The sequence below is a fragment of the Caretta caretta genome, chromosome 1, assembly GCF_965140235.1.
Source record: "Caretta caretta isolate rCarCar2 chromosome 1, rCarCar1.hap1, whole genome shotgun sequence".
In the NCBI taxonomy this organism is placed as follows: Eukaryota; Metazoa; Chordata; order Testudines; family Cheloniidae; genus Caretta; species Caretta caretta.
The window spans coordinates 244,582,495-244,605,070 of NC_134206.1; the positions used below are offsets into that span (position 1 = coordinate 244,582,495).

At 47.2% G+C, this 22,576-nt stretch overlaps 1 protein-coding gene across 1 annotated transcript in view; it reads left to right on the forward strand.

Annotated features, from left to right (window-relative positions):
- The first annotated feature begins 334 nt into the window (after positions 1-334).
- LOC125626330 (sodium- and chloride-dependent GABA transporter 1-like) overlaps positions 335-22,576 on the forward strand; it is a 32,189-nt gene continuing 9,947 nt past the window's right edge. The window contains exons 1-9 of the mRNA XM_048829130.2: positions 335-572; positions 6,119-6,250; positions 7,123-7,223; positions 12,726-12,835; positions 13,278-13,410; positions 14,346-14,480; positions 16,951-17,054; positions 17,509-17,633; positions 19,010-19,122. Coding sequence (XP_048685087.1) covers positions 335-572; positions 6,119-6,250; positions 7,123-7,223; positions 12,726-12,835; positions 13,278-13,410; positions 14,346-14,480; positions 16,951-17,054; positions 17,509-17,633; positions 19,010-19,122 — 1,191 coding nt within the window. The remainder of the gene's footprint in view (positions 573-6,118; positions 6,251-7,122; positions 7,224-12,725; positions 12,836-13,277; positions 13,411-14,345; positions 14,481-16,950; positions 17,055-17,508; positions 17,634-19,009; positions 19,123-22,576) is intronic.

Below are 22,576 nucleotides of genomic sequence, written 5' to 3' on the forward strand. Positions count from 1 at the left end.
TCCGCACCTCCCACCTGACCCTGCACCTTTCCAGATGAGCTGTTCGCTGTTGGGTTTGTAGTATGGGGCAGCTGAGGAACAGGTGCGGAGAAGTTTACATGACTTGCTGAAGGCTACACAACGAGTCAGTCCGTGAGCGTTCAGGAGGATGTGGCTCATAGTCCTATGTCCCTATCCCACTGTTTTGGGCAAAGAGCAACTTCTCCTTCCACTTTCTCCTCAGAGGTACCAGCAGGAGCTTTGTCCAACTCACCAGTCCCATTTAATCTGAGATCAGCTGGGACTGAGAGTGTCATTCCTGCCCCTTCAACCCATGCGGTAAATGTGAGCAGCTATGGGGAAGATTGACAACACATCTGTGGAGTTGAATTCACCCTCCGGGGTGAAGCAGGCAGCCATTGAGGAATTCGAGCCAATTGGCCAAGGAGATGGGAACACCAAGAAGATGAAGGAGCTCCCAGACAGAGGTTCTTGGAAGGGCAAATTTGACTTCCTGCTGTCGTGCGTGGGCTACGCCATTGGGCTGGGCAATGTCTGGCGGTTCCCATATCTCTGTGGCAAGAATGGAGGAGGTGAGTGTAGAATGCTAAACACGTTTTCCTTTATATCAGCCTCAACCCAAGGGTCTAGTTAGTGTTTTGAAATTTGTCTGCACACTGACTGATTCTTTTCCCTCCTGTCCTGCCCTCAGTGTACCCGCGATTCACCACATCAGATATACTGAGGCAGCATAAGCCAATTGCCAGCTGAGATCAGGAAGAAATCATAGTAATGCTTTGCATTTCCATACAGCAGTGCCTTTCACCCATGGATGGATCGTACGGGCATGAATGAGTTAAGCCTCACAACACAGCTGTTAGTATTACACAGCAGTTAGTATTACTATCTCCATTTTACAGGTGAAGAAACTGAGGTACAGAGAGGTTAAGTGATTTAACAATGGTCACTGAGGAATTCTGTGGCACAGATGGAAATAGAGCCCTTCTCTTCATGTACCCAGTGTCTTGCTAAGTGCTATCACTTCTTACTCTTCAATTCCACTAAAATCCCTCTTTTCCTCACTGCCCCCTTGGCTAAATCCCTTGGCCTTACCTTGGTCATCTCTTAAAGTGTGTGAGAGTGGTGGTCTGATGGAAGCAGGGCACTGGACTAGGAATCAAAGGAACTGGACTCAATTCCCTGCTCAGCCACAGACTCCTGTGACTTTGGCAGATCACATAATCCACGCTGTGCCTCCGTTCTGTCTCTATAAACTGGGGCTATTTGTACTAGCCTGGCTCACAGGGATAAAATCCATCAGTGATTGAGGCACTAAAATATTCCAGTGATGGTAGTCATAGAAGTACCTAGATAGCCTCGATTTTCTGTAGTCCTCTCCTCCCTCCCCCCCCACCATTTTTTCAAAGCTCTGCTGCAAACATCACCTTCCTCTCTCACTGCTTCATCCATGTCACTCACTTTCTCCACTTGTCTCACTGGCTTCCCATCCCTTACCATGTCTAGGTCAAACTCCTTCTCCTCACCTCCAAAGCTACAAATAATCTCAGCTCCAGCTGTCACTAGGTTCACATTTCTTCCTACTTCCTTCCACACCCTCTTCACTTCGCCCCACTCCATCATCATCTCCCAGTCTTGGTTTTCCCCCTCCAGTCATGCTACCCCCTATGCTTGAAAAACCTTCCCCTCCTAGGCCATCAGTCTTCTTTTCCCCATCCTTTAAATTCCTCCTAAAAACTCACTTCCTCTCTGACCTGCTTGTCCTCCTCATGAGCAATCTCTCCCACCCCTTCCTTACTGTACTGTTGTCCCATGTCTGATATTGCCTGTGTCTGTTTCATCTAGTTTACATTTTGGGAAAAGAGACCTGTCCAACTGATCACAGGTGTCCTGACTCCCTGTCCCCTACGCTAATCACTAGACAATGCTCTGCCCATGAAATTCCACCACAGCAGATTATCGAATCATAGAAATGTTGGGCTGGAAGGGACCACAAGAGGTCATCCAGTGCAGGGGTTCTCAACAGTTTTCTTTCGGAGGCCACTCCCAACATGCTATCAAAGCTTCGCGGCCCAGCTGTGCCACAACTGTTTTTCTGCATTTAAAAGCCAGGGCTAGCATCAAGAGGTAGCAAGCAGAGCAATTGCCCTGGGCCCCACACCACGGGGGAGACCACAAAGCTAAGTTGCTCAGGCTTTGGCTTCAGCCCCAGGTGGTGGGGCTTGGTGCCCCTGGCTGCAGTTCTGCACAACGGGGATTTGGCTTTCTGCCCTGGACCCTAGAAAGTCTGCCACCAGGCATGCTTGGCGGACCCCCTGAAACCTGTCTGTGCCCCCCCCCCCCGCTCTCCAGGTGGCCCCGGACGCCTGGTTGAGAACCACTGATCTAGGGCAACCCTTTGCACCAAGGCAGGACCAAGTAAACCTAGACCATCGCTGACAGGTCTTTGTCTAACCTGTTCTTAAAAAACCTCCAAAGATGGGGATTCCACAACCTCCCCTGGAAGTCTATCCCAGTGCTTAACTACCCTTAAGTTAGAAAGTTCTTCCTAATAGCGTACCTTAGGTATCAGCTTTTACAGCTTCCTCTGAAGTATCAGGCACCGACTACTGTTGGCCACCAGGTGAGGTGGCCCAGTTTTCTATCCCTTCTGATATGACCGTTCCTGTTTTCTTATGTCAATTCATAAGGAATAACGGTTTTATGGTGAAGTACCGAGAGACAGGAGAGGTAGTTTTTATTGCTGGTTCTGCCACACTGGGGGTGCATGATCTCAGACAAGTCACGGCACCTCAGCTTGGCTGTTTCTTCATAAATAAATTGGAGATGATAATATAGACCTCAGGGGTGATATGAAGCTAAAATAATTCCTCTCTGCAAAACATGCTGAGCCCCAAGGAGGGACGTGCCAAGTGCTGCTGTGTAGTGTTACAAATCCAGCACTATATGATCTCTAACACAGCAGGGGCAGGGACACAGAGCAATCCAGCAGGATGTTCAGAAAATGCTGGATGAGTCTAGCAAATTTGCCAGTTGCCATAATAAACATTGCTCTCAGGAAATGTAAAGTCGTGCGCTGTGCCTGCATACCCCATGCTGCTGGTCCATGCTGGCTGTTCATTGCCATCTACATCAGTCACTCCTCTGGTCCCCTTCCAGTCTGGCTACCAACAAGCAGCCTTTTCTGCAGCCTGCAACAATGAGCAGCAGTGGAGGCTGCTGACGTCTGCAAATAAGCAGGCAAAGGGACACCCAAAGCTCTGCTCGAAGCCAATTTAAAGCAGAGAGGAAGGATCAGTCAGCATCTGACTCAGAACCGGGTAGGCAATGCCTCCCGCACCTAGGCTGAGGCACCTTCACTGCTGAGCAGACAGTGGGTGGAACTCCAAGGATATATCCGCACGTGCAGTGTTGAAAGCAAAGTTGTGTGGGCTGCTTCCATTACGCATGGGCAAATTGAACGGAATGACAATATTGTCGTTTCACTTACCGCTGTCATATCGGATCTATCCCCAGTTGATTTAATCTGGGTTCTAATCAGGGATATAGTGAGGGTGAGATTCATCCCAGGTAGACATACCCTTAGCACTGAATGTCGCTCAGTAGGTCCTCAAAATTGTCTGATGAGAAATTTAGACTGTGCATACCTGATAGTGAATGTTTCTTTACCTGCTAAAGACTGGCATTTGACCTTGATTGAGGCTACAAGCAAAAACATATTGGTGCTTTTATATCCTGGTAATTAATCAGTGGGCAGTGGTGGCCATTTTATTTACTAATTATTAGTAGTATTTGTTTGTATCACATTAGTGCCTAGAGGCTCCAACTAAGATTGGGGCTGCATTGTAGCAGGTGCAGAACAAACCCGGTCCCTGTTCCAAACAGCTAAATCTAAATAGAGAAGGCAAATAAGGCAAGGAAGTAAGGAAAGATTATTTTCATCCCCCAGAGACTGACTTGCCCCAGATCACACTGGAACGGAACCCAGATCTCCTGAGTCCCATCCATTTGGTTTTGCGCTCAGAACTAAAAATGAGCACGCTGAATTTTACCAACATTTCTCCAAACCATTTCAGCCCAAGGTGTAATTTTCCTCTCAGAATGTTATAATAGGATGGCCAATGATGCATCCCCAGAATACAGGACATTGCCTTGTTTGTCTCCACCCCTCCTTGGGTGATCCTGCCCCAGCCTGTGTGACCTCACACACTGCAGGGGCGGAGCAGCACACTCTGCACAATGGTGTCTTCTGTGAGTGATACCAATTTTATATCAGTACTGGACAGGAAACAAACCATACAAAAACTGGGTGGTCTGGCTGAAAACTAGACAAATGGCCTGCCGGTGTCATAAGCGCCTGATTATAGAGTCCTTTCTCAGCTGGTGGCCCCACCAGAGTGGCTATGTAATTAGAGAAAGGCTAGAGCTGTGGGACTCAGATCAAGCCTTAGGTCTGAATTTGAATTTCCCCCCAATTAAAGGGGTGTTTGTATCTGCTGGTCTAGGTCAGCCCATCACAGAGAGAGGAATGGAAGCCCTGTAGGGCAGGGACCACTTGTTGTTACCTGTGTGTATAGCACCTGGCCCGACAGGGCCCCAATCACTGTTTTGTGCATGTCTAGGATCTACTACAATATGAATAAATACTAATAGCCTCAGAGATTGGATCTGACCTTTCCCAAAGTTCTTTGAAGGCTTGACTTTGATTTCTGGCTTGCGGGCATCCATTGCTAGCTAGAATGCTGTAGGGATGCTGATTGACACGTTTCTATGACAGTGCTGGATAATTTTTTTTAAGTCAAGATGTTGTTGAATATGAAAGCCGGCGCTTTTTGCCAGCTGGAAGTTCAAGCTCACAGCCATCAAGCTGCTTGCCCACAGCACACTGATCGTGTCCCCCTGCCACCTGCTGCCAACTTATGTTCCTGAGTCACTGCCCTAGACCCATGTAAAGGGACTTGAAGCCAACTTTCCACTATGGTGCTCAGCTGTTTCTCAGCTCCCGTTGGGCCTCAGCTGTTTACCCACTTAGTCAGCAGTCCTAACTGATGTGATGTGTCTTTGCAGGGCCATCCCTAGTGGTTTGGTGGAGCCCAATACTGTCAGAGATGGACCCAGCCACAATGATCCATGATTTCAGGATGTCCAGGCTTGATTATTGCAAACCCCTATACCTGAGACTGAATATGCAAATTCTGTGGGAAAAAAACCCCAGCTAATCCAGAATGCAGCAGCGCTCTGCTAAGTGACCCTGGGAGACAGGAGTGTACCACTGCAGTGCCCCAGTCATGTCACTCCCACCTCACTAAACAGAGTGCCCGTTCAAAGTCATGGTGCAAATCTTCAGAGCTCAGGGGGTTGGGTCTGAGGTAGCTGAGCAACCACTGCTCTCTACACAATTAGGACCCTCTGTGACAGTATCCATCCTAAGGGCAATGGACATCTCTACAACCTGTGTTAGACCTGCGAAAGCTGGAGTCTGAGCTTTCTCAACAGCCATCCCATGCCTGCAGAACTGCCTTCCTCAAGAAATCTGACTGACCTCAAATCTCACTGCCGGCGGGTCCCGCTGTAAGACCCAGCTGGTTTGCCCTAGCTTTCTACAACAATAAAACAATAGCTAACAAATAAACTAATGGCTCATGCCAAAGACTCCTGTCTGCTGTTGGCCTGGTTGGGAGAGAGAGAGAACAAATCGCCCATGAACTACCAGTTCCTGTTTGTTTTCTTGCCTTGGTCTCAGATATCACGTTGAAGAGAGTGGTATAAATATCTAGACTGATATGTCAGATCGGCACATGGGTGCTGGGGTAGAGGGTGATGGAGATGTGAGAAGGAAGAAGTGACAGAGAAAGATACAGTCCAAATAGTAATTTAACAGCCACCACGGAACACCCTTATCCACCATCAAACAGAGGGATCAAAGCTGGGGGTGGCATCTTAGCTTGAGAACTGGAGCTGGAACAGAGCATTGGGATTGCAACGTGAGCCCAGGGATTTGTGCAGTAACTATGAGCTGAGCTTTACATTTCTTGTGGAGAAGAGGTCGCCAGGGCCCCAAAAAGTCTTGTGGTGATGAGACCTTGCAGAACCTGCTGCTAACAGCTGTTTGTTCTTCCAGGGGCCTTCTTGATTCCCTATTTTCTGACACTGGTGTTTGCTGGGATTCCTCTCTTCCTGCTGGAGACAGCTCTTGGCCAGTATACCTCTGTTGGTGGATTGGGGGTCTGGAAATTAGCGCCTATGTTCAAAGGTACTGTACTGTAAGTCCATGATGCTGATGCCCTATATCTAGCTTTAGAGCTGAAACCATTTACTGAAATGGGAAGCAAAACCTCAGGGACTGGGACATAAGCCCTTGGGGAATGGGTGGTGAGTCTCTGGAGACTGTTACATCTGATCTATGGTATTTGTAGGGTCCCCTTCACCTTGGTGTCTAGGCATCAATAACACTCCAGCCCTCTGTTTGAATGACCTTTGATAGTGACAAAACGCTCAGGTAGACAACACTGCCTTGATGGAGGCAAATGACTGAATGGAGCCACCTGGCACACCGGGATTGTACTTAAAACGAGATGCAGTAAGTTGGCGGGGAGGACTGTGCTGCTCTGTACCAGCAGAACCCTGTTTACTGTACACTAAAAGGTTGGCTGTCTACCAGTTGGGCGTAAACCTGTTGTGTTTGCAGTAACAACATATGGGAGGCTACTGGTGAATTAGAATAATAAGTGTTTTTATTGGGAGACTAATTCAATTACAGGAGCAGGCAGAGACACAGCTGGTTCCCCCTCTTTGGTTTTCATAGAGCTCCACACATACAGTTCTGCTAGCAGGATACTGAAAGACACCACCATTCAATCTTTGAAACATGGGAGAGAGGCATGACATCCGAACAAGCCTTCACTGGCTGATCAGTGAACTTGAGGCACGGTGCACTGTCACTTACTGATCTCTGTGAGATGATTCACTTTTCCTAGGTGTACAAACCTTCGTCTCTCCTCTGTGCTGTCACTTCTCAGCTTGCCATCCCCACTTCAGCACAGGAGGCTTGTATCCATCTGCTCAATGCAACTCCATAGACTTTGGATGGCTTGTGTTGAACATGCTCTGTTTCTTCTCTCCTAGGAGTGGGCCTGGCTGCTGTGGTTCTCTCGTTCTGGCTGAATATCTATTACATTGTCATCATTGCCTGGGCACTGTACTATCTCTTCAACTCTTTCACTGCAGTGAGTTTCAGCCATTTCTATAAACCTTAATTGGCTCAGTGTAATTTTTGCAGTTCCTGTTTCTCTCATAAAATGTGGAGTTTAACATGTTACTTGCTGTCTGTGCCATGAAATATACAACATACAGCTTACAGATTGTGCAAAGGCTCGCTGAATGTTGCTGCTGGATCCGTTGCTGACACATTCTATGACATCAACTGTTCTGCATTATTGTGTGCTGATATTTTTCTTTTAGGGGTTATGCTCCCTTTATAAATCTTAAAAATCTGTCCCTCTGCCCCACAGCCTTTCACATTCTCCTTTCTGTCTATCATAGTCAGAGAGCGCCAGTCACGGTAATAGCGATGTGTTTCAAAAATGGCTTCTTCATGAGATTGTCTCATTACCATGGGCTTGGTTGTGAACCTAATTAGACCCCATTTACACTGCTCCCGTTCCATTGATTCCAGTGGAAAAGCACTTAAACACGTGCTTACATCTATCCCCTAAGTATGACAGCATTTAAGCAAATGACTTCTAGCATAGGCTTCAGTCCCATTGACTGCAACGAGATGCTTTCCTGAATTGGGACCTTGTGCCAGTGTATACAAGGTCAGAATGGAGCCTCGAGTCTGAAGTACATTTCTTCACAACTGAACCATTCTTATCAATCTAATGACAGAGCAGAGCTCCCTTACCAATCCATAGACATAAAGATATCTAATTCCATGGGTCCTGTGGGGTTCTATTTCGTTTAGACACGCCTGCTAAAATGTTGTACATGTACCATAGTTCAGTCCAGCTTCAGTTTTTAGTTGATTATGTTTTCCAGCATCTGTGAAGCCATTTGTCAAAATGTTCTTATTGCTTAGCACTCCCAAACCATGTGCGTGTAGTCTCCAGTGCCTTCTGAACACCTGCAGTACTTGTTGTTCTCTCTTAACCCCACACGAGCAAATTGTACAAGTGTCAGTTGTTGTGGTCCAGGTAGATCCCCTACATATTCCTGAACAAGACTTTACAACACAGGAGGGCAAACTATGGCCTGTGGGCCAGATCCGGCCGATCAGAGCTTTCAATCCAGCCCATGGGATTGCCAGCACCGTGGCGCAGCTGGGCTAAGGCAGGCTCCCTGCCTGCCCTGGCCCCGTGCTGCTCCCAGAAGCTGCCGGCACCACATCCCTGCAGCCCCTGGGGGAAGGGGCAGGCAGAGGGCTCTGAGCACTGCCCTCACCCGCAGGCACCGCTTCCCACAGCTCCCATTGGCCGGGAACGGGGAACCATGGCCAATGCGAGCTTTGGGGGTGGTACCCACAGGCGAGGGCAGTGCGCGACGGAGCCGCCTGCCCCACCCCCAGAAGCCACTGCCAGACATGCTGGTCACTTCCCGACGCGGGGCCAAGGCTGGCAGGGAACCTGCCTTAGCCCCACTGCATGCCGCTGCCACCCCGGAGCTGATCAAGGTCAGCAGCGCCGGGCCGAAGCCTGCACTCTGAACCCATCCTGCACCCCACCCCCCTGCCCTGATCCCCCTAGCCCCTTGCCACACCCCTTCTGCACCCCAGCCCCCTGCCCTGAGCCCCCTCCTGCACCCCAAACCTCCTCCCACACCCCGCACTCCCTCCCGCACCCCAACCCCTGCCCCAGCCCTACATTCATGGCCCTGAATGGAATTTCCCTACCTAGATGTGGCCCTCGGGCCAAAAAATTTGCCCCCCCCTGCTTTACAACCACAAAAGAAGAGTGTGCACCTGGAGAAGGCGTCCCAGCTTCCCTCCTGAGCCCACTGCGTCTTGGGACAGGGACTCTGGGAGTTCAGTCGGTGCTGCCTGTGCACCCAGGCAGTGCAGACATGACCTGGACAGCTGATGGTTTATGTGCCTGAATGCAGAAGATCGGAGATTTGATTCAAGGAGCTCACAGTTATCAGAACTATACCATCAGTTTCTTTAAATTAAGTGGAGATGGGTCTGCATCAACATCTCAGACTGGAGCATCCCCAAAATTTGGATCAAGGGAGCATTAAATCAGATCCCTGTCTGAATTTTGCAGCTCTAGAGTAAGATAAAGTGGGACCAAAAAATTAATTAAATAAATAAATACCATCCAATTCCCCACCCCTGCCACATCAGAAACTCCTTAATCACAGTCCTGCCCAGACATATTCCTCCCTGGGTTCGCTCCACTGAAGTGAATAGACCAGGGATGAATATGGTCAGCTGCCTCAGGCTCCCAAGGCTCTGGCTGTGGGGCTATAAAATAGCAGTGTAGATGTTTGGGTGCAGGCTGGAGCTTGGGCCCTGAGACCCTCCTGCCTTGTGGGGTCTCAGAGCCCAGGTTCCAGCCCGAGCCCAAATATCCACACTGCTATTTTTAGCCGCACAGCCTGAGTGTCATGAACCTGACTCAACTGACCCAGGCTCTGAGACTCAGTGCTGCGGGTTTTTCATTGCAGTGTAGACATGCCCTGACGCACCAAGTCAGGAAAGCACATGCTAAATCAGCCATTATTTGTAATGGGACCTAAGTGGGTGTTTAAGTGCTGTGCTGAACAGGGAGGGACATGAGCACACACGGAAGTGCTTTGCTGAATTGGGGCCTTAGTCCTGACTTTTCAAGTGCAACACAAATTGGCTTTTTAATTTTATAAATCAGGGCTGGGCAAACTTTTTGGCCCAAGGGTCACATTGGGGTTGCGAAAAGGTATAGAGGGCTGGGCAGGGAAGGCTGTGCCTCTGCAAACAGCCTGGCCCCTGCCCCCATCTGCCCCCTCCCACTGCCCACCCCCTGACTGTCCCCCTCAGAACTCCCCACCCATCCAACCCCCCCTGCTCCTTGTCCCCTGATCGCCCTCTCCCAGGACCCCTCACCCCTAACTGCCCCCCCGGGACTCCACCCCCTATACAACCTCCCCTGCTCCCTGTTCCCTGACCGCCCCTGCCCACCACCCCAAACCTCTGCCCCATCCAACCGCCCCCTGTTCCCTGACTGCCCCCTAGGGCCTCCTGCCCCTTATCCAACACCTCCCTTCCCCCGGCCTTTACTATGCCGCTCAGAGCAGCAGGACAGGCTTATTGGAAAGCCTGGGAGGTGGGTGGGCGCAAGCCGCACTGCCTGCACAGCAGTGTGGCTGCGGGGGAGAGGGGACAGTGGGGGAGGGGCTGGGGGCTAGCCTCCCCAGCCGGGAGCTCAGGGGCTGGGCAGGACGGTCCCGCGGGCTGGATGTGGCCCGCGGGCCATAGTTTGCCCACCTCTGGTGTACATCTAGGTACAAATAATATTTCAAACTCAAGCCATATGTTTATTTTTTGTTCAATAAAACCAAACCATTAGTTGCAGGTGAGGCTAACAAAAAGCTACAGTTACTTTAAATATGATATTCCTCAACCAATGAACTTTTGAGATCTAATGATGAAAAGCAACATGAGAGTGCCTGGTTTAATTAATAGCTATTAATCAATGACAAGCAATTTTAAACTTTTAAGCAATTAATGTCATTTTATTAAGGATTTGGTATTGCCCTAATCATAGCCTGATATTATTTCAAGGAATACTTTGTCTAATATTCTGGAAAGTGACTTGCACGTCTGGCTGCTGAGCTCCCGGCCTCTGACATTCAGACCCCTTTCAAGTGTCTCAAGATGTGTTCCCAAACATCTGGGCACCAAAAATCACTAACTAATCACCATTGCCATTGACTAATTCTACCAAGAAGATAAAGTGTGTGTGTGTGTCTGCGTGCACATATTTCATTTTAATATATCTGTATTTATCCAATCTCCAAAAAAGATACTTCTTTTTAAATTGCAGTGAACCTACTGTTCCTTATCCAGGAGTCATGTAGAGCAAAATGTGAATAAATCACTTTTCAATAGAGCAAAACCTCCTTCTGAAAGTAAGATAATTTTACAAGAAGTTTTGTGCCAGTATTCAGATGCATCACAAACATTCCGGACCATACACCTGCCTATATGCTGCACTAGGAACTATGAAGCCATTGATGTAAAATTGTTTTAATAGTATTAAGTTTATAAATAAGGTTTAATCTTTCATGTAAACTTTGATCTTTTGTGGTGATCAGGCATAAATATTTTACCTGTTCCTTGCCTTATATTGGCACAGGGTCATATGCCCAACAGCTCTCCTTCCATCATATCTTTGAGATGCCTACAGAGCCCTCTCCATCACATCTTCACATTCTCTGCAGTCTATCCAGCACATCCTTGCCTTCCCAAGCATGACCTCACATTCCTCACAGTTCCCCAGGTATGCCCTGGCATTCCCTCTACACTCCCCACTGGTGCACCCTCATGTTCCCAATGCACAGACATCCATGCATCCTGGCATTCCCGACAGTCCCACTCGGGTGCTTCTGGCTATTCCCCCCCAGGAGATCTTTGTCTTCCTTACACTACATCACAGTGCCTATTCACATTCCTCACAGTTCCTCAGGTGCATCCTAGTGTTCTTCCCAGGTCCCCAGCACGCCCTCATGCTGCACATGGGCTCTGGCATGGTCCTCCTTTCCCTACAGTTGTCTGCCCAGTACATCCTCATATTCCCAACGTCCTTGTGATCCCCAACCTCTACAGCATGACCCTTGGGATCTCCACTCATGTTCTCCACAGTTCCCCTATCACATCCCTGAGCTCTCCCACCCCACTATGTCTACATGTTCCCCACAATCCCCCCAGCATGTCCTGATGCTCCCTGCAGTCCTCGTATTCTATAGTCCCTTCCACCACCCAATACATTTTCATATTCCCTACATCACCCACATTCCCCACACCAATATGGCTTCCCAGTCCCACCCTCTACTTGGTACATCCTTGTACTGCTGCAACTCCTCTTTGCCATGCCCTCATGACTTCAGCTACCTCTCCCTGTGTTTTCATGTTCCCCCCACACACCTCAGATGTCTTCATGTTCCAACAAGAAAAGGAGTACTTGTGGCACCTTAGAGACTAACCAATTTATTTGAGCATAAGCTTTCATGAGCTACAGCTCACTTCATCGGATGCATTCAGTGAAGTGAGCTGTAGCTCACGAAAGCTTATGCTCAAATAAATTGGTTAGTCTCTAAGGTGCCACAAGTACTCCTTTTCTTTTTGCGAATACAGACTAACACGGCTGCTACTCTGAAACTTGTTCCAACAGTTACCCTGCCAACCTGGCCTCACATTCTAGTTTCTCCACCCACCCGGCCTTCTGTTTACACAGCCCCCCAGAACATTCTTACATTCCTACCCTGCCCCCCACCCCGCCTCATGCTTCCACACCCCCTACACACCCCCTACCCTTGAGAAAGTCCTCACATTCTCTCATCACAACCCACAGAATATCCTGTTGTTAGAATGCGACTTTTTAATTCAAATGGAGATGGGAGCAGCTTAACAAACAAATATGTTCTCAACCATAACAGGGCAATGACACAGGGATAAGTGACTGACGCAAGAGAGCATTTCGAGAACAGAACTGAGCCATGCTTCCCTAACTTTATCCTCTCCTTCCTCTTCCCATTAGGATCTGCCATGGCAAAGCTGTGGCAATGCCTGGAACACAGAGAGATGCTTTTCCAACTACTCCCTCAATGATACCACCAACCTGACCAGCGCTGTGACCGAGTTCTGGGAGTATGTCTCCAGCCTAAGTCAGGTTTCACCACTGCAGGGACCATCTCATCAATTCATGGGGGGTTCTTGTTCATCTATTTGAGAGTAGCTTTGAAAGTCTCTGTTGGAGACATGAAGTTGTTCATCAGACCATGCTGAATGAGTGCTCTCTGTCTCCAGAGGGGGCTAAATGTCCGGTTCATGTGCAGTTAAACATTCAGACAGGGCAAGGAGGGTCAAAACACCTCTCATCATCCATCCTTCTTCCATCAGTCCCTCACACTATATCTCATAGTCTTGCTGACCTTCTTGCCTTTTGCTCATGTTTGGGCTCACACACACCTTTTGTGCCCTCTGCCCGCCTCTGGGCTCACCCTAATCCTTCGTTCCTTCTGTCTGTGTCTGGAATCTCTCAGTCTCTGTAGATTATACTTTTTTCTAATTCCATGTCTTTTGTCTGCAGGAGGAACATGCACCAGATTTCTGGTGGCCTGGGGGAGCCAGGTAACATCCGCTGGCCCCTAGCTGGCACTCTCGCTTTAGCATGGGTTCTGGTCTATTTCTCCATCTGGAAAGGAGTAGAGTGGACTGGAAAGGTACTTTGTAATAATCAAGCAATACAGTGTTGCCTTTTATTACTGTACTCATCTCTCATGTTGAAACGTCCTCCAGATTCAATTTTGAGTGCCTGTAATTAGGGTTTACTGTGTTTCAAGGAGGAATTGGAGTGTGTGCCATTAAATTCTTTACCTTTCACAGTGGTAAAAATTGCAGGAGTTGCAGAATTCTAATCATAGAGAATACTTCTTAACCGTAGAATCTCCAGGCTGAGTACTGAACTTTCAGACTCTTGGAACAATTTAAGCCAAGCTTTGAAAAAAGGACTTTCAAAGCCCAACTTGAAACACCTAAAGGGGCCTGGGCCCCACCCTAAGCACCCGCTCTCTGAAACTCAGGTCATTTTAGGGGATTAGAAATTGAGCATCCAGAATCACTGGTCTCTTTTCACCTCATACGTTGGGTTTTAAGGATGGCCCTCGAAACAGAAACATATTGCTATTTCCTAGTGTATAACATTACAGACCAGCACCATAAAAAAGAAACATCTGAGAAATTGAATAGTTTGGTAAAATGGTGCTCCTGGGATATATTATCTAGGATGTAACTTGGAGTGATGGGATGACATTAAGAAAAGAGTAATCTAGACTGAATGTCAAAAAAAAATTCTTCACAGTAAACTTTCTTAGGTTGTGAATTAGTCTCCCAAGAAAAGTGGGGGAAGCACCTTCAGGCAAACTAGCATTACTTGAATCATTTAAATAAAACAGTTATTCACGTAGCTGGAGTTGCATCACTTAGGTCGACTTAACCCCGTAGTGTAGACCTGCCCTTAGAGCCCGGTTCACTTCTTACTTACATCAGTGAAAATCAGGAGTAAACCCACTGTAGCGAGGAGAATCAAGTCACTGTTGTAGCTCTGACTGTGAGTGCCTCACTACACAACTAATGTCTCCCTTTCTGTCTCTCTCAGGTGGTGTATTTCTCAGCCACCTACCCTTACTTCATGTTAATTATTCTTTTCTTCCGTGGAGTCACTCTACCGGGAGCCAAGGAGGGAATTCTCTTTTACATCACACCAGACTTCAGCAAACTCTCTAAGTCTGAGGTGGGTCCCGCAATGTTTAAAGCTTTTGCACTGCTGTATTCAAGTTCCTTGGCACTTTGAACATTTTAAGTTTCTCTAATAACAAAAAAAACCCCTCCCCATCTTAGAGTCTTAGAATCCCAGTTGCCAGAGTCTTCACAGTCAGAGACAAAACTGGGCCAGATCCACAACTGGTGTAGATCAGCCGTGCTCCATTGAAATCCTGTAGTATTATCAAAGGAGCGATGCTGATTTACACCGACTGCAGACGTGACCCTCCAACATGCGGATGCTCCATTCCACTGATTATTCTAGGGGCAGCTGTTTGGGTTGGATAGTGCAGTCCCAGGTAGAGGAGGCAATGGAACCCTATATTACCCATACCTGCAATGCTAGATGTAGCTACGAGTTCAGCATCAGACATAGCTGTTATTTTAGGTGGAAGTGTTTAAATGGCAAGTGATAGCCATATACTGTTTGCCTTACTCAGTGGGAAGCCCAGTGAAGTAGAGATGCTTGAGAAGGCAAGTTTCTCTCTGTGATAGAGTAACAACTCCTTCGAGGTCTGTGAGGTCGCTGGCCATGCACAAGTGGTGACAACTGAATAGTCCTGTTTGTGTAGAGCTCCCAGTGATCCCTCTTTGTAGGAAACACTGCACTGTAACGGTATTGCCAACCCATGAGTAAGGCTCCCCTCAGAAAAATTACAAGATTGGTTTAAACATCATGCCATAAATATATAAAAAAACACCTTCTGTGTTCTTTTTATTAGCCCCCTGGGTTTGGGGCCTTTAAGTTACACAGGGGCCACATTTTCCAGCTTTTCTCTGCAACTATGCAGGCTAGAAACTACAACTTCTAAACAGTGAAAGCTGAGATTCTCATGTAATCCGCTGACTTCAGAAGCTGGGGCTTTAAGAAGACACACCAGCTATGGTGAGACTTGTGATAAAACGCAACTGTTGACACTCCTGCTCTAAGTACAGATGTTCCGGAGACCCCTTCCCTTCCCCTTGCATTGTGAGGTGGAGAAAATGATTCAGAATAATAAGACACAATCTCAGCCCCACCCCCCCAGTCTGTGCCCATTTCTGGAACCAAAACCTGAACCAACGTATTGTAAGGATTCTGGGATGTTCATTTAGAGCCAGGTTGCAGCTGGCTCTTGATGTGTTTGCAAGTTGGGGAAGGCACAAGAAGATCTCTCTTTCTTGTGGCTGATGAAAAGTGCTATATGAGAGCTAGGTATTATTACTGTGCATCTCCCAAGCACAGAGACTGCTCTCTGCTAGAACCCTCTGGGACATTAGCAACCCCAAAAAGAGCAAGGAGAAGCAAAGGCTGTCCCCCCCACCTCCTCCCCTAACCTGTATTGCTGGCTTGCTTTGGAGGGGTGTGCTCGTTTCTTCTTCCCATATGGAGGTGCATTCCCCCAAGTACAAGAGGCATTATGCTTCTGTAACACCTACAGATCCTGGTGGGCAGGATCGAACCTGGGGCCTCTGGAGCTTAGTGCATGAGACTTTACTGCATCTGCTAAAACCTAACTGGCTCTTACCTAAGGCTGTCGAGCAAACACATTAATCTCTCTCTTTCTAAGTGGTCTCAGTGCCAGGAGGTGTGTGGGTTATGCTTCCATGAGGTAACATGTCTCCCTGAGCTCCACTTGGGAATCCTACCCCCATACAACACAGGCTAGTGTCTTAAAGCACAATCTGGCCCTTAACAGTTTTCTTCCATTACTGTTCATCTCCACCTGTCTCTGTACTTCTGAGTTCAGGCTGACTCTGGAAGTGCTAAAATAGGGGGAGAAGAGCTGTTCTCCTGGCATTTCTGGGAGCGGGAAGTAGTGGAAATCAAGTGTGAAGGCCTGTTCTCGTGAGATTTCCAGTCCTGCTGTGCTGGCCCCAGAAGCTCTGGCTAGTTTGGATAAGCAGCCAACTTTGTAGGTGTTTATGTGAAAGGAACCCAAATTTAAAATCATTTGAGGTTCTCTCCTCAGTAGTGACAGACAAGAGCAGAGCCTGCGTTGCAGAGATAAGATTGGGATTTAGTTGCAGAGTTTAGATCAGAGTTTAGTGCTAAGAGCGAGATGGGGCGGGAACATGCTAATTAGGGCCCATCTCCAGCACTGATTTTTATTCCTGCTAGCTGCTGCAGGAGCTGTGCAAGCAACCTGGGAGTCTCACTCTTCTGTCCTAGCTAAACAGCATAGGAGTCAATACTGCACCTCCCGAAGGGAATCGTAGGCCTGTTGATAGGGACATTGACGTTCATCTCTGGAGTATGTCAGTGTAGTCTCTTACCTAAAGCTTCATCAAAATCAATATTTCGACTGTTCTACCTGCCACACTTCCCCTGCTACATGCTTTAAACACGATAAAATATTGTTCAAAGAAGATCTAGAGAGCTAGGTGGACAGACTGGATTATGCAGAATGTGCCTGACAGTGCTATGGAATACTGAGTCCCAGCCTGTTTTTCCTTCGCAGGTCTGGATGGATGCAGCCACACAGATCTTTTTCTCCTATGGACTGGGGTTGGGATCTCTGATTGCCCTGGGAAGCTATAACTCCTTCCATAACAATGTATACAAGTCAGTATTCTTCAAATACCTCTACAAGCAGAAAGACACACAGAGGCAAACTGTGAACCCCTGTGTGACATTGGTAAGCGTTTAGTCACAGGGGTATTCCCATTGCAGTCACCGAGACTACTCCTGTGAGTAACTACTCACCAGTGTAAGGGGTTCACAATCTGGGCCATAGTACCTGATGTTGTACGGTCTGTAATTCACCAGCATGCAACCCAGGCCTCACCACCGGTCTTCATATCTGAATGTCTTCTGGCCACATCACCAAGGACATCACCAAGTTACCCACCCCACTTCTGACCTTCACCTCTCACTGTCATCTGTCCACAGCATGGTAACTTGCCTCCTCAGGCCTCATTTTCACCCTCACCTCATCCCCTAACTCTAATCCTGTTCTGATTAGCTGACTTGACCAGAAATGCAGAAGGTTTTCTCCCATCTGTGTTTGCTTTTCCAGAGACTCAATCATTGTCTGCTGTATAAATTCCACCACCAGCATATTTGCAGGATTTGTCATTTTCTCCATTGTTGGCTTCATGGGTCACATTACCAAGAAGTCAATCGCTGAACTTGCATCGTCAGGTAAGCAGACATTGCATGTGTAGTGTTCCGACTAGAAATGTGATCCAGTGGGTGGGCCACTGGCATGGGGGTCAGGAAAGATGTGTTTTATTTCCAACTCTGTTACTGATCTATTATGTCACTTTGGACAAGTCACTTCACCTCTCTAGCCTCTGTTTCTCCCCCTACCCTAACAACACTGCAAACTCGTACCCTTTGTAATTCCATTGAAGCTCAATGGAGTTACAGTGGTGTAAATGAGAGGAGAATAAGGCCAGTTTTGGAGGAGAATTTTTATATATCGTGCACAACTAATTTTATTAAACTTACAAGACCAGAGCCCCACTGCCCTCAATGCAGCAATGCCAGTTTTCACGACAGACGATCTGGCCCATGAAGTGAGTGAAAATGACCTCCAAAAAGAAAACAGGTTCCAAATTTTCAGAATGTAATAATAGTGAATAGCATTTTGTCAATCAGCATGGTTCTCACTGAGCTTTCCTGACTGGGGCGCAAGTGTGTAATTCAATTTCCTGAGATGGTACAGAGTTGTAGAACTGGATGGCTCAGGAGACTGGGAACGAGCCATTTGGCAAATTCTTTGCCAAGCTGAACAGATGTGAGGAATGGCCTGGGTCCCAGAGGAATTTGGGAAGCTTATTCCTGATAGACTCAGGTGCTCTTTCCACTCAGGTTCCCAACACAGGAAATTCTGAGGTTTGTTGTTGTTCTACACCTAGATTGTCTATTGTTCAGGACTGGTGCACTTAAGGATGCTCTTTACGGGCATAGCCCTTTGTTAGAGCTTTCCCACGGAGTAGCTAAGCTCTGATACGATCAGTATTCTTACAAGAGCTGGCTGAAGCTCAACGTTTCCTTTTTGTGGGAAATTCTGACATTTTTGTTCTGAATTCCATTTTCAACCTTATCAAAGAGGTGAGTTTTTTTTCAATTTTTCCCCCCAGACTAAATTTCTTTGCAATTGACATGTTCCCCCAGAAAGTTTCAATTTTGACGAAATGGCATTTTGGGACCGAAAAAAATCCTGTTGGAAAATGTTTGATTAACTCTCATTTTCAGTGTATATGTCAGTAACAAAGTATACGCATTTCCAGGAAAACGTTTGATCCCCCAGTCTGTTCCTGCATCATTGATGATGGTAACAAAATGGCATTGTTGTTTAAATGGGGGAAAAGATGAATGGATTGTCAAGTCCCTCACCCCTCCTTTGTGCAGCACAGACCAAGGGGGCAGATTTTCATGGAGCCCATATTAAAATATTGGCAAGTTTTTGCTGTTGTCATCGCTCGGTTTAATAGTCATACTGAGCTCTGACATGCCTCATTGTTAAAGCTCTTTAGAAACGTAAATTATTCAATATGTTTTCATTCTGGTAGGTCCAGGACTGGCTTTCCTTGCCTACCCACAGGTTGTCACGCAGCTGCCCATGTCCCCTCTCTGGTCGATTCTCTTCTTCTCCATGTTAATGATGTTAGGCCTCGACAGCCAGGTGAGACAACACACCGGGGAAAGTGGGTGAGAAGCAAAGCTGTGGTTAGATAAGAACCACCCCAGATGATAGTTGTCTGTCCTCTTCTGTCAGTCCTGTACAGTATTCCCTCTAATTTTTTCTATCCATGTGCAGAATGAATTTTGTTATGTGCACCATATCGAGGTAATATGCAGATGTGCGCCACCAGAAGAAACCAAAAATCTAGATATAATATATATTTTTAAAAAGTTACCACAGGGATAATTACTCCAGCCAGGACAGGTTAAGCATTTTAGAACTCACTACTCAAAGAATTAAATTTAAGCGTAAGAGAGAAATAAAAATTGTGAAATTTTTTAGTCAAAACACTAAAATAACACACTTTGAAAGAAGTATCAAGAAGTAACAACAACAACAACAAGTATGTGTTGGGAGGTGAGTGTGAAAGACAGAGTGTATGTGTGTGACACAACAATGTAATTTTGTGTGTATATGTGTGTGTGTGTGAGAGAGAGAGAGAGACAGAGGAGCACATTGCCCCTTTAAGTATGCCACCCTTTTAAGTAGATCAACAAGTTCAGACACAGCAGCAGCTGCCAGCAAGCCCTCTCCATCCTGAGCCTTGTTGTGTGTCCCCCCCGGCTCTGTGGAGATGGTGTACAGGGGCAGGGGGACACCCTGACATCAGCACGCTGCCCTGCCTTTTTTCCCTTCCCCTCCCCACTCTGCACAGCAAGCGGAAGGCTCCTGGGAGCGGCTCCAGGGCAGGGGGAGCACGACAGTTGTGGGAGAGATACCTGAACTGCGTGGTACTTAATAGCCTGCTGGGTGGCTGCTTCCAGGGAACGTATGTCCTGTATAGGGTGATTTCTCACACTCAAAAATGAGATCCTCCATTTTGGGCAGATCTTCACGTACAAGGGAAATTTTAGGCAAATACTAGAGAATATTTATAGAAGGCAATAGTAATTTTGAGTATTCACCTGGGACACCTGATTCCAAGAGATACCACTCAGAGTCAGAGAACACAGGCACCAGGATGTCTTTGTACTACAGTAGCTCCTGGCCCTATTGTACCGGGTATAGTAAAGACACAGGCAAGTCGGCTTACTTTATCAAAGGAAATACCAGCTATTCCTGAGTGACACAACCAACCCACCAGACACTGGTTGATTCCTTGAAAGGCTTACAGAAGCAGTAGGTTTGGAAGGGGAAGATGGTAGTGCCCTTCCCAGTTAATTCTAGGAGGGCATTCTGTGCATATGGGGCAGTGCAGGAGAAAGCCCACAAGTTATAGGAAACCTTGTGCCATGGCCTGATCTAGTCCCACTCCCTGGAGGGACACCAGCCTGTTGTGATGGGATCGGATTGCTGAATCCTACATGCTTCCTAGCCCCTGGGTCCAGTTAGTGACATAATAGCCATAGAGCAGATGCTTCCTACAGTGATGGAACAGGTTTTTCTGTTGCTGTAGGTAATCCACCTCTCTGAGCAGCAGTAGTTAGGTTGATGAAAGAATTCTTCCTTCAACCTTGTAGTGTCTACATTTGGGGTTCGGTTGGCTTAGCTATGGTGCTCAGAGGTGTGGATTTTTCACACCCCTGAGCGCTGTATCTATGTTGATTGAAATTTTAAGTGTAGACCAAGACTTAGACAAGTTCCCTGAAGAGCCCACCTGGTGGTGGGAGCTCTGGTTTCTAGTTAACCCCTTTAAGGGCAATGTGTCAGTAAAACAAGGAAACACAGGCTTAGCAAAGGGATTTCTTAAACATAAACACACACACCTTACTCTTAAAAAGCACAATAGAGTTTTGTTTGTGAGTTCTGGGTTTGGTTCAAGGCCTTAGGGGAGGTAAAATCCTTCCTTCCTCCACTCACTGTAGCTTGCCTTCTGTTCCTGGCGATGAAATGGCTTCCTTGGCTTAGAAAGCAGCTACCTTGTCAAAAAGACTAGATTAGATGGGGGGAGTGGTGGGATTCCAGCTCCCCCTCTCCCCAGACAGATTTCTGTGAAGAGAGTCCATTCAAAGCCAAAGGCCCAGCTGGCAGAAACCGTATTGTTTGAGCAAGGGAAACTTGCTCAGTGTTGATGGCCCTTGATTGCTCCATCACATCTTCCTTCCTCCCTCCCCTCACCCCTACATAGCCTCTCTGCTACAAAATGCTGAAAAATGGATGATCTGATCTACAATTACTGATCTGATCTACAAAAACTGGTTGCAATTACAGATAACATTCATAAAACGACATGAAATTCATAAATGGACATGGACATATTCCCCAAACTGTCACACCTTGTGTCCAATCAAATCTAATCAACCCTGCTGGAGTTTCACATGTTGAACAGCTCAGACCAGGACTTATTGCTGATATTATTTGGCAAACAATCTCAAATAATGAGTAAATGTTCCCAAAGTAGCTAAGTTCACTGAAAGAACTATTCTCTGTGGATCATTCACTCGGCTCTCGTAAATAGTTCAATACATGACAATAAGGCTCCTAAGCACTGTGTGGAATTATTGATGCCTTTGCATCTCAAATATCACATGAAAGTCTTAGAGTCCCATATGACTGTCAGTCTCACAGGGCACGGAGCTCTTTGGGGGCTGTCAGTGCCTGGGGAAGGGGTGTGTAAGGCATCAAAAGCAAAACAAGCATTTAGAAAAACAGATAAATAGATGTTGAGGGTTTCTGTCTGCATACTGGAGATTTACTCATTCAGGATATGATTTACACGCATAGCGTGGAACCCACAATGCCTACTTTTGCATGTGCAGTAACAACTGTGCATGCAAGTAGGTAGGTAGGTAGGTGCCTGGCTAGTTATTAGTACACACAGGCTCCTGATTTGCATGTGTTGCTATAACTGAGCACACAAATGCAAGTGTGCAATTGCACAAATACTTCAGGTTGCCTTTTTTGAAAATTAGGCCCCACATGTTCTCAGAAAGCATTGGTTGTGCACAGGAACATCTTCTGCAGGACGGTCAGCAGCCCAGTCCATGACTGCTTAGTCCAGGCCAGGTGTAGCAAGGTGGGAAGGCTCTTGCGTCAAACCCCACCCTTAACAGGTGCTAGACCCCTTCAGAGGGCTGCTGAAGTCATTGTCGCAGGTGCAGCTCGTTATTGCAGCTGGGCTAGAAGGGAGGTGGGAGTGGTTCCCTGGAGAGAGGCCAGAGTTGGGCCTGGAGGGACACCCAAGCTGGGAAGCTAAGATTGAGGTTTATGTTCTGGTCATGTTTGAGCTGCCAAGAAAACCAAAGCCCATGAAAGTGGGGGGTGTTTGGCCAGTAAGGTGTTGCTGCCCTCAGTGTCGAAACACCTAACTGATTTAAGAGCCTAAATCTCATTTTCCAAAGGGGTTTAGGCACTTAGAACCCTAAATCCTATCGGCTCTCAAGGGGATTTAGACTCCTCAATCAGCCAGGCATTGCAGTGCTAAGCGGCACAACACCTAAATACCTTTACAAAA